Genomic DNA, 12,537 nt, shown 5'->3' on the forward strand with positions numbered 1-12,537 from the left:
AGCACCCTGGGGTATCTTTTAAGGGTAACAGTGGGCATTGCTATATGTGTAAATACCTACACATAATTCCAAGATAAAGCCAGAGATTTCAAATAGGAATCCACAGTGTCAAGAATATTCTGACCTGTTGTGGTCTTCCTGAGTTCTTGGCAACAGAATTGCTCTATTATTTTTCGACAGTCAAAAGATAAATGAAAGCTAACAGCTGGCATTTTCCGAGGGGTGCCTTGAGCCTGTAAAAGTAAAAACCACTGCTATAGAACTGCAGTGAAATCTAAGTTAAAAGGGCAGTGAAGACAATCTGAATCAAGAGCATATTTTTTATGTTTTGTGGGTTTGTTTATTGGGGGGGGGGGGGGAGGATGGCATGAGGAGGTCAGATATACCCTAAATCTGTAGGGAGCAGATTTATATAGCACCATGGTCACAATGCCAGTACTCTATGCTAATAATCCCCCCAGTAAAGTTGCAGTAGTTATACTGAATAGAAAGAGATTTCCCAACAAAGATAACAATAGTTTAGGCCCTGGTTTGCATTCTGTTATAGACAGAGCCAATGTGAGGTGCAGGGGTTTTTGACTTGTGCTTTAAAAGTAGACTGCATCTTGGCTTCCCTAAATGTGACAGCATCCTTTCTACTTTTTAGTTCTAAGAAAGAGCGCACACATTTACTCTCATTTATTTTATTAGCTAAAATTAACTGTGCAAAGTTAAAATGGGGAAGTATTTTTAAGCCACTTACACTGGGCTCTCCAGTTTCCTGGCATGCATCCTGTTCCAGCAAAGAGGTCCACTGTGACTCCAACAATGGCACAGGACTGATTAAATGGATTAAGAAACTAGCAATTGTTCTCATTCCTTGTGGCTGTCATTAGAAGTAATTAAAGCTCAGCAAAGGTAATTTTCAGATATAAACAGCCAATGACTCAGATACTTATTGGAGATGTAAGTTGCCCAAAATGAAACACCTGTTTATACATAAATGCTGCTGCAGTTTAGCAGCATGTAGCATTCCTGAAGCTGTTAAATATGTGCATTATGCCAACAAAAATTTGGCCACATGTTTATTTAAGCCCTGAATAAATATGGCTGATCTTTGACAAAAACGCTGATTAAAGTTTTACCTGGGTTTAATAAGACTGAAAGTAAGAAAATGTGTCATTTATAAGAAATATAAACATGAAGAGTAATTCAAGGTAAATAGCGATGTTTGTTGATATAAAATGGGATTTTAAAAGAAATACACTATACTCGGACTGGAAGAAACTGTCAACTTATTAATATTTTTCCAGTCTGATGAACTGAATAATTCCCGTGAATTGCCATGACAGGGAAGGCCATTCCATTCATCTCCAGCTGGGCAGAATGAATGATTTTATGTCCATTTTTATGAGTTTTATGCAAACTATTTCTTATATGAATACTCCTTCTTAATTCTTTCATTAAAGTCCTGCGGACCTCGTTGGACTTACTTATGAATAATGACAACACATTTAAATAAATGTTGCGGTTCAGGTTTTTAACATGTAAACTAATCCAGGGATCCTGGTTTTATCAGATAAAAAAAATCTGATTTAACACCCACCCATCCACATTTTTTCATGATTAAAAATGAACACCATTAATATATAACATCCAAAATTTTCTGATTTAACCACCCGCCCCCAAATCCACATTTTTCCATGATTAAAACAAAATGCCCTCTTTCTTTCTCTAAAGTGGCACTTAGTTTTAATCACAGAAATGTGGATGGGATTTTGTGGGGTGGGGGGGAAGGAGGAAGGTTTGTTAAATCAGAACACTTTGGATTTTTTTTATCAGAGACAACCAGGATCCCTGATAATAACCAGTGTTAGAGAGCATGTAAATACAAAGCTGTATAAAAGAGAAAACAGATATTGGACACTCAAGAGTTTAATTTGAATTAACCAGGGTCAGAGAATGTCTTTGATTAATAGGGCTGGCAAAGATTGTGATGGTGGATTTACACAAGGAGTTTTATAAATAAGATGTGGAGAGGGGCCTGATGGCTCTGTGGTATATTGATGGACACTTGCATGCCATAAATTACACAGGAATCATGTTATAAGTGAATGCTGAGCCAGTCAATACTTATACTGGCTTTCTCAGTACACAGAAATCATCTTCCTCTCCAAAACCAGATATGGGGGTGGGGCTTGGAAAGCAGGTAATATCAGAGGTCCTGCCAATGCAGTACTGCCACAAGAACCTGCAAACTGTTGTAGAATTTGATATTGTAGTTCCTTGGTATTTGGGAATTAAATCCCATTGGCCATTCCAGAGAGTGGACAAAATCCACCATCTCACTCCTCTATCAGTTGTCTCTTTCAGGGGACACTAAACAGAATGCAAAAGCTAAATAGAGTTGATTGTATTTCCTCCAAGCAGAAATAACCAGTGTTGGGCATTATTTGACCCCAATTCCAAACCCCAGGTTTTGCAGGTTCCAGATCTGATGCTGAATTTGCTTAAACTATAGAGATCTGAAGTTCAGACATGGGACTCCATACCTACATTTTGGCTCAGGCCCAAGTCAGGCAGTAAAAGCGAAAACTGTTGTGCAAGTACTGCTGCTTCTGACTGTTGCATTAGGTATATTTGCCACCAGTATAATCCATGCTTCCAAGGAGATTGTTACTGTTCTGCCATGTAGCTTTGCCCCACTTAAAAAAAGCATTCTACAAACAACTAAATACGTAACCAATAAGTTATAATATTTTTTATTCATGTTAGAATTTCTATCAGTGTTTGAACATTAATATTTAGAGAGTTTGTACAATTTCCACTCAAGGTTTAAAATGAGAACCACACTAGATCACAAATGGTAACTAAAACACAGTTCAGAATTGCATGAATATTCACACTCTCTTTCTTTCTTAACACTGTTAAACATTTTCTTTTCCACAATGGGGTTTACAAGGAAAAGTGTGCACGGTAATCACATCTCAGCAATGTTCCAAAACATAATGGTATCATCATTACATATAAACTCTTTAAAAATATACTTCTGTCAAAAGACTTGATGGCTACTATGTACACTACAAAAATAGATTTTCATATAAATAAATTATATGGCATACTTTTATCTTTGTAACTGTAATGACACAAACCCACTCCTGCCAAAATAGGCAGGCAATGAGACCCAGTTTGAATATTTTTTCCTTTTAACTCCTTACACTAAAAGCTACGACGAGTCCTCAATGTAAATGTTATATACTCTTTCCTATTTAACATTAGTAAGCACACTATACAAATAAAAATTCCATTAAAAAGTAAAAACATAGCTGTAATAGTGTTTCCAATAGAAATAAAATCCCTGCATTCTGTTTGTTATAAACTGGCATGACAAATACTGTAAGAAAACATTCTTATGATACAAAAATATAAATATCACCCACGATTAAAAAAAAAAGTTAAAAAAACAAACCAAAAATGTTGCCAGCCACTGAGTTCTCCCTTTGCCAATGTGACTATAGGAGAAGGTCTACATTGTGCAGAAAGCAGCAGACAGCTCACCCACACACAAACATACAGAACAAGGATTTAGGGGAGATAGGACACATTAAGACTCTTCTTTGCTCCCTCTTTCCTGTCATCAACCAGAAAAAAAAGGTGGGGGTGGGGAGTGACTGACTGATAGACACCAAAGCAGTAGCAGTGGGAAGCCATAGTGACCTCTGACACAGTAACATATACACTTGGCAGTTGAAGGTAGCTTCCAATTAGTATCATACAGTTTTGTTGCAGAGTTTTTATGATCTGAGGTCACTGCGCTGCTAGTGCTAAATTGGGGCCTGTTGTCTTTTTGTCATTAAGAGTTTTCATGTTAGACAGTGAGCTGGACCAGTAGGCAGTTACGAGATTAACCCTTAGTGTGCATCTAAACAGTAGCTTATGTACCATTGGAGCAAAGCCAGGCTCATCACCTGTTCTCTGAATGTTCACCTTGGAGATCTGTAAACAAGTGCCTCGTGTCAAAGGATTTTCAAGTGAGCAAAAAAGGCATGACAATTAGTTCATGCTAGCCATGCTCCTTAGCTGGGCTGGGAAAGTCTGTAGGCAAGGACAGGACTTTCAGCCATTGGAGAAGTATAGCTTTGTATCAAACAAGCAATGCCTACCGGGAGTGGCCACTTATATTTCTCAACACAGAGCTTGTTTTTTTTTTCTTACGCTGCATATGTGTTTTAAGCATATATCTTTTTAACCTACTCCTCTGTGCTGAAAAGACAGGTAGGAGAGGGGCACACACAAAAAAAAAAGGTAGAGGGAAAAATAGTGAAGATTTCTTTTCTAGTATTTTAAATCAGAGGTTGGCAACCTGTGGCTCACCATGCATGTTTGCGCAAGAACACACCACTTAGTGGCTGCTTCTGTCAACTGCTGCTTCAGTCCGCCATTTCCATCAGCTGCCACCTCCGGACCAAGGAGGTCCAACCTGTGTTAATTCAGCCTGCTGTTAGTGAAAGGTTGACGACCCCTGTTTTAAATTACTGTTCCTTTTAGAGACTAACCATTGTAGTGTTTTGGAGGCCCTTCACCTGCAGCAATGTAACTTAAAAAGAAAAAAAAAGCTAAATTAGATTCACAAAGGGCTCCTGGTGTAACTATTTAATTAAAAGTGCCAATGCAGTACAAGTTACCTTGGGGGCGAAAAAAATCACTCCAGGCCTTAGTTGTCATTCATTATGGTCCTGGATCCAGTAGAAAATCAATTATATTTAAAAGTTAAAACGGAAGACTTCTAAAAACATTCTCCTTATATTTGATTTTTCTCACTGCATACAGACTTGCTTCCTGCCATGCAAATAAGGTGATGAAGGATACTGTTTTGCTCTAAAATATACAGTTATAGTAACACTGTAAGAACACAGCAATGACTCACCACCTAACTACCAGATTATTTAGTTTGTAATGCTGGTCCATAATCTACAATATGTGTATCAAAATAAGGCATGTTTAATGAATTTCTATATCCACAAGCACCTCTTAATATCCAGCACCTTTGCAGTTAAGAAAAATAGTTATAATGTATTGTACTTACATGGCACCTTTCACTAATAACATCAAAGCAGTTCACAAACAGTAATTAAGCCTCACAACACTCCTGGGAGGTAGGTAAGTATTATTATACCCATTTTACTGATGCAGAAACGGAGGCACAGGGAGGTAAAGAAACTTGCCCAAAGTCACATGCCACAAGCGAAGAGATGGGAATAGAAACCACAAGCCCTGACTCCCTGTCCTCTCTTCTGTTTTATTTTAGCCCTTTGATGATGGCAGTCTGGATCTTCCACTGTTTAGCACCAATGTATTTTTCATTAGTGCTTAACAATAAGGACATCTACACTGCCAGAATCAGTGAGCGTATAAGCCCACTAAGGGTTACCATACAGTAAAAAAATACAGTACGCTGGGAACATATACACACACGCATACACACACAAACACACACACACAGAGCAAAACAAAACCTGCACATAACTAACCCTATTTAAGCCACCAAGATTAACGTGCTTTTCTTCATATCTGCTCATTAAAAAATTATCACGCATAGCGTGTTTGAAAGTTAACAGTAACATTTCATACTACCACAGGGTTGTGATAAGCAAATTTAAAATATTTTAAACAGACACGTACCTTTACAAAACATAATCCTATTACATAAGCAATATTTGCATAGAATTATACAAGTAAATTATACAATATTTAAGCAGCAGCAACATATGCTGAAATTTAGAACTAGATTAAGCTTAGTTGTGGCACAGAGATCAATGTACATTAAGTACAGAGCAAAAACAATATTGTTCCCACTCTATTAACAGGAGTTAAACAACTCCAGATTATACTACTTTACATTGTTCTTTTTGTATATTACATCTGTGTACACCTTTTAAATATTTATAGAAATATTTAACAAAATAATACAATAGGTTACAGTAACAGTGAACTGTTGTCCTGATGCAGCATGTCCTTTTCCATAACTTCAAGCAGTTCTCTTCAAGCAGTTCTGGAAAGAGGAGGTTTTCCATCTTTGGCCTCTTCTTTGCTTCAGTTATTACCCTTTAGAGATATAGAGAAAGTACAGCCATTCATTTAAAGCTCATGAATTACAAACTAACCAAGCCAACCCCAAACTTATTAGATGATTCTTGTGGTTAAGGTATAGAACCTGGAGTAAGGAAATATAAGTTCTTTCTTTGTCTGACCCTGACTTCCTGTTAGGAAATTGTAAGACCAATTTTTTGTAAGTTCTACTTATTTTGGGTGCCAAACTTGAGACGCTCATCTACAATTCCAACTGAAGTCAGCAAAAAGTGTGGGGGAATGATGTTGCACCTCAAAATGGGCATTCACAACAATAATACTCAAATTAGTATCCACCTTTGAACATTTGGGCCTGAGATTCTCTACCTCAGTATTGTCCTTCCTCTGAATAATATTACTTGCTATTTTCCCTGGAGTTCAGTGAGCATAAATCCATTCAGGACTATTGAGCACTGAGATCCTTGCAGAGAAGTTTTAGTATAGCAAAGTGTTTTTTTAAATAATTTTCTTCAAAACTTTCCATAATATTTTTTGCTGTTTTTTCTTAGTTTGTTTTTTCCTCAATAAGAACAAAGAAAAAAATAGTCCATAGTTTCTTCTGGTAGCAGGGTACCACTTTCTCATTATTTTTACTTCTTTGTTTATTTTCCCTACTAGCAGAAAAGAAACAAAATGTCTTTATAACCACAAAAAATTACATTCTGGTTTTAGAGACATTTTGTTTCTTTTCTTCTACTAGGGAAGAATAAATAAAAAGTAAAAATAATGAGAAAGTGATACTCCACTACCAAAAGGATCCAGGGTCTATTTTGTTTTTGTTATTGTAAAAAACAAACAGAAAGATTACGAGAATTTCTGAAGAAAACAGAATCAACGTTTTCTAAATATATGGTGAAATATATGGACTTCTATTGACCACTTCTAATTTTCATTTTCCTTTTATCTCGTCAGAGACAGATACTGATTCCAGTTTTATTTTGCACAAATTATTTGGAAGATAAAACAGAGTATCGTCTCCTCTATGAAGGCTACTCTGTGAAAGAATTTACTTTTATTTCACAGGCCAAATCCTACTAGGTCAGAAATAATTTCTGACAAACCTTTGATACCTCTACTGAGCAACCTGGTGATATTTATTGCAAACTGAACAGCTTTTATAATGACAGTCCACCCCTAAATGCAGTTTTGATTAATGAATTTTGCCATATAGGAAGCCACTGGTCATCTCCAAGTGCACAGAGCTCTGTCTCCTGGACAATGCTTGTTTGCTGCTGGGTAAATGTAAACTTCACATTCCTTGGCATGCCTCTGACAGAGGTCCTGAGGCAGCAGGTTGTTTTAACCCTTGATAAATCTGTATAGTCCTTTCTGTATATCATGTATATTAATTTCTTTTGAATGCGAGTAGCTGGTGGCTGTAGGCCTTTCCTGCAACTGTTGTGTGTAAGATTTTTAGGGGGCTGCCTGGTTTAACGATCAGAGCACAGGACAAGGAAGCATTGAAAACCTTGAATTATGGCTCAACTCCCTGGCTTTGAACACTAGATAGTGTGATGTGTGACACAGTTTTAGTGTCCCCATCTGGAAAAATGTGATAATAATTATTTACTTACTTACCTCAGAAGGGTCTTTATTTGCTTAATGAAAGTAAAAGGCTATGTATTATTGTTTTACCTGAGCTAATTTCTTAAAGCAAAATTTTACATGGGCTGGACAATCTGGATTACAGCTGCCCAGAAATGAAGCATCTGGGAGGAAAGGTTATTTCAGAAACTGTTATCTTTTCTTCAAATGAAGACACAAGACATACCTTAATCTGAGCCGTTGCCATGTGTCCTTTCTTCACATTCAACGTCTTGCAATTCTATGACTTCTACTTTAGAGTGTCTCCTCTCACACCGTACGTTAAAAGGCACGTGGGGGTCCTCAAATGGTCCATGGTCGGTTTCCTGGTATCCCTCATAGGATGGAAAGCCTCCTCCACGAGAGTTATGGCTGTGCACAGCAGGGTGTACAGCAACAGTAACTGAAGCTGAGGCAGTCACAGTAGTGATAGGCTGGCAGTATGCTGGCACTGAAGCACCCATGGCAGTAAATGCTGGGTTTCTAATGTTATGAGAACGAGCCCTGTGGCCCAAGCGGTCCTTATTGTTAGGTCCAGAATGCCCTTCAGCAGAAATTTCAAAAGCGTCCCTGCGTGGCCTGTATGGGGGTGGTCGCAGTCCTTCCATTGATTCTCTTTTGGCTTGTCTGTTTTGATGCCACGTCTGCTGGGACCCAGCTTCTGGGTTAGTTTGTAATCTTGGATTTGACTGATGATGCTTGTTCTCTGGCTGAACCACCTAGAAATGAGATATGTGGTTACGCCTCTGACAAAAGTAAGTGCAACATCTGCTTCAGAAATATTTCCCTGGTTAAGCACGTAAGTGTACCATTCTATATCTAACCCTAAAAGCATAGTTTTCCAGAGGCTTAGCTTTGCCCAGAGAGGTCTCTTCTGAAGTTGTTATAAGATCCAACTTACAACTTCACAGATAAATGCAGGATTAGAGCTGAAAACACTAGATATACCTCCCACATGCCGCTCTGTCTTTTCAAAGGCCTGGCCAGCTAGCACTATGTCTTAAGTGGTTCAATAATCAAAATTGTTGGGCTTTGGAAAAGGCTCTGTTCCAGCCAGAGTATGAATGCAGGATGTTTGTTAGTGGGATGGTTTGTATAGGTGGCAGGAATCTGGTTTCTGGATCTCTGTAAAAAGCGTGAAGCACAGCGGCCACATCAGTCAATAAACCGTGACCAGCTTCAAATGTGGCTCTGCTTGTACCTATTTTTAGGCCTCTGCTGAACAAAAACAGATCCGCATTGCAGCTCAGCATGCAGCATCATGGGGGGCAGGAGGGGAGTTTTTTCTTTTCTTTAAAACTAAAGTTATGCTGGCCCACTGGCATAGGGCTCTGGCAGAGTGGGGACTCACAGCAGACCCACCTGTTAGAACAAACCCCGAAACATCCTTTTTCTGATCTATACAAGGCTTCCTCTTGCCCTTCTAAAATGTGTTGCTAGAGGAGAGGTACAGCCTGATGGTGAACCACATGGCTCTTGATGGAGAAAAATGTAAGCTGTACCATTTGCAGAGTTCTTTTGTACAAAGGCATCTAGAATAGTCATCAAGGGGGTAGCCTGCCCTACTCTTGGGGATGGAGCCAGCAAGCTGCAATGGCAGCTACATTTGCATGTGTGCTGTGCTTCAGTCCCACCATTTTATCCCTATTTTTTCCTAAGTAAAAGGGTGGAAAAAATCAGAGTACCCCCTACTTTTAGAAGAGCTTTGAAGTTTGGGGCACTTGCAGCAGGGAGCGAAAGGGGGGGGGGAAAAATCAGTCAGAAATCAGTCAGGAAAAAAAAAAATCAAAACAACAAAACCCCCAAATTCCCATATACAGAGAAAGACCCCTTCTTCAAAAATTGTCTTTCCCTCTCCCTCAGGCTATGACTATGGATAACTCACCGTAGATCTGGCAAACACAGGATTCTCAGTTGCTTCCACTCTTACTTGATGCATTGGTGCACCAGAGCCCTGAGTAGGCTCATACTGATGGAGCTCCTCACTCAGTCCTGACATGGTGGTTTGAGAACTGTACTCAGAATCAGAAGAATCTGATCCATTATTTTGTCCAGGTGGCAGTGCAAACCTCACAATGCTAGGGGGTGGCTCAGGAGATGGTGTAGGTAATCTGTTCCGTCCATTGGTTGGAGAAACCTAGTAATGACAGTTAAAAACCCTTCTAATCACTAGTCTTCAAGAAAAATATCCTTCCGCCAACTCTGTATGTCACTAAAAACCTGAAGGCATTTATTTGCTAAACATTTACTCTGCTCAGCGTGGTACCAAACAGAGAAATAGTCTCTCTCTGTGGAAACTTTTGCGAATTTCACATGTGTCTGTGTATGCATGTGTGCTTTTTTTTCTAGTGCGGCCTATTAAAAGAATGATTCTGTAGTTGTGTAAAATATGTCTGTATAATATAAATACTTATGAACCTGTATACACAGACAGAAATAGCAAGAATTCAATGTAAATACACACATGCACGATCACACAACCACAGAACAATTCTCTTTTCATAGCACCACCCAAAAGAAGCCAGTGATCCTGCCATCTAGGAATAATTATGTTATACTCAGTGAATAATCAAGCATAAATCTGAAGCTATGACAGTCCTATAGCTGGACTTCCACTGTATACTGTAAGACTGTTCATACAAATGGATCGACCACATGGATCACTTTGCCAGCCCAGAACTTCACGGAAGTCAATCAGATACCATGGAGGTGTACTGGTGCATAAGGAAGGGCTCTTTTGCCAACTATTGGTCTAAAGATGTGGTTATCAAGGTGTGGTCTGTGGACCACCAGTGATGTGTGGGGCCCTTCCTGGTGGTCTACTGAGTTAAATATTTTGAGGAAAGCAATTGAGGAACCAGGGTGTTAGAGGGAAGGTGGGTCTACAGAATGAACAGTCTTTTACAAAATGTCCTGCAAAGGTTAGGGAACTCCCTGGTCTTACGGCATAGATGACACATTAAATTCCACTTTAAAAACCTAACTAAAGCCAGCATTTTTATCTGAACCATGGCCTATCACCTCCAAATGATTCATTATTAAAATACATATCATGATTACTGAAATTGCCTAATTTGATATTCTCAAATTCTCAAAAGAAAAGCACATTGAATAGCATGTTCTTAAAAGCAGGAAACTTAAAATGAGATTAAAACAAATCAGAACTGTTAAGAAGCTAATAGGTATCTAGGATTTTTTTTTTTTTTTTTTTTAAAGATGCTAATTTCTTCATCTCAGAGATTTACTGACCTCAGGATATGGTCCAAAGAGGGAAAGTAGAACTGGAAGCAGCACCAATCCATTTAGAACTCCCAGAATTGTTAGGATTGCCAAAACAGCAAAGAAATACCTGGAATATTGTTGAAGGCAGAAAGGGAAAGATACCAGTGTAGTTAGAAACACAGAAGAGTACATTCCACTTCTCAAAATATTGCATTAATTTTATTTAAAAAATAAACACACAAAAAATCACAAACTAAAAATATTGGACAAAACCAGTATATGACTTCTTATTTTTTTTTTTACCTTTTGTGTTAGAGAAGCTACATTCCACAACCCAAAGTGTTAGTTGATAAAGGAAAGAAAAAAAATTATGTTTGTTAATTTACCAAAATCTTGTGGCATGTAATGTTATTTATGAATGTGTTACACAAACACAAAAATATGGAATGTGAACTGAATGGCTGAATGGATTGAAAGCACAAATACAATGAAAAGGGGCCCCCATTAGTGAAAACCCAGCAGTAGCAAACAAATGAAGTGAAGGGTGTAGAATTTAAACAATTTAGCCTAGAAGGAAAAGAAGCCCACTTCTCCCAGCGGCTAATCCACTGTGAAATGCTTCTGCATCTTACAGCAGAATCTCTAATTAAATCTCTAGTGTATCAGGTAAGGCTTTCCCTCGCCGTTCATTAATCACAACTTTCCGCCTAGAATTCTGTGAGTTCCAGTTTTACCAAATAGCTCAAATTGCAACCTTTTTAGAACACAGGAACCAGCTTTCTGCAAAGAAAATGCTGCCCATTCTATAGTAAGCTTCAGCATTGTACTGAGTAAGAGCACTCCACAATGGCAGAGCTGCATTGCAGGCTAATCTTTTGTTGAACAATTTAGCATCTCTGAATACTCTTGTTTTGCGTCAGCCAATTCAAACATAAAGGCTGAAGTACTATGGAAGAAGAGGAAAGTGCACAAGTGGTTGTCCTTTCCCACCATTGAGGGCTAAGGTCTGGGATCCTTCATGAATACCAAGGTAAACCTGTCAGTAAAAGGAAAGCCTTACTAGTTGGTATTCAGCACAGCTGGAGCTCAGACTAAACTTAAGGCTGCGTTGTAACTAATGATTTCAAATGCTCAGTTTTGGGCAATTTTTTGGAGGCAAAGGGAGCAGAAGAAGAAATAGGGGCAAATTTCCTACTAATGGGCTCTGCAGATCACACTGTTTTGCTGGCAACAAATTTTACTGCCTAAGTTTCCACATCTGATCAAATATATCAGATTGCTGCAGAACTACAAATATCCTGCTATTGTAAACATTTTAGGATTTCAGATCTACATTTGCAAAAATCAACGAACAGATCTCCTACGCTAATGTAAACTACCAGAACTTTATACTGGGACATATATCAACAACAGGCATTAAAAAACATTTGCATCTCATCCATCTAACACTAGAATAAACAGGCTGATTATAGTTCTGACCACTTAGCATATACAATGTCTGTTAATTTACTTAATCTTCCTACATATTAGTGGGCTAATCTATCCCTTTCCGGAAGCTTGGTGTCTTCTTCACCCCCCTTGTAACAATGCTTGAGCCTTGTTCGTTTATTCAACATCTTGGAA

The 12,537-nt window shown here is 38.4% G+C and overlaps 1 protein-coding gene across 5 annotated transcripts in view; it reads right to left on the bottom strand.

The window, feature by feature from the left end:
• Window positions 1-2,725: 2,725 nt before the first annotated feature.
• The window catches only part of PTCH1 (patched 1), a 78,230-nt gene continuing 68,418 nt past the window's right edge, over window positions 2,726-12,537 (bottom strand). For all 5 annotated transcript variants that reach the window (XM_019478072.2, XM_006266607.4, XM_014608746.3 and 2 more), the window contains 4 exons: window positions 10,942-11,041; window positions 9,578-9,829; window positions 7,880-8,411; window positions 2,726-6,084 (listed from right to left, as the gene is read on the bottom strand). In XM_019478072.2, the coding sequence (XP_019333617.1) occupies window positions 7,881-8,411; window positions 9,578-9,829; window positions 10,942-11,041 (883 nt within the window). In that variant the 3' untranslated portion in view covers window positions 2,726-6,084; window position 7,880. The remainder of the gene's footprint in view (window positions 6,085-7,879; window positions 8,412-9,577; window positions 9,830-10,941; window positions 11,042-12,537) is intronic.

The sequence above is a fragment of the Alligator mississippiensis genome, chromosome 3 (assembly GCF_030867095.1).
Source record: "Alligator mississippiensis isolate rAllMis1 chromosome 3, rAllMis1, whole genome shotgun sequence".
Lineage (NCBI taxonomy): Eukaryota > Metazoa > Chordata > Crocodylia > Alligatoridae > Alligator > Alligator mississippiensis.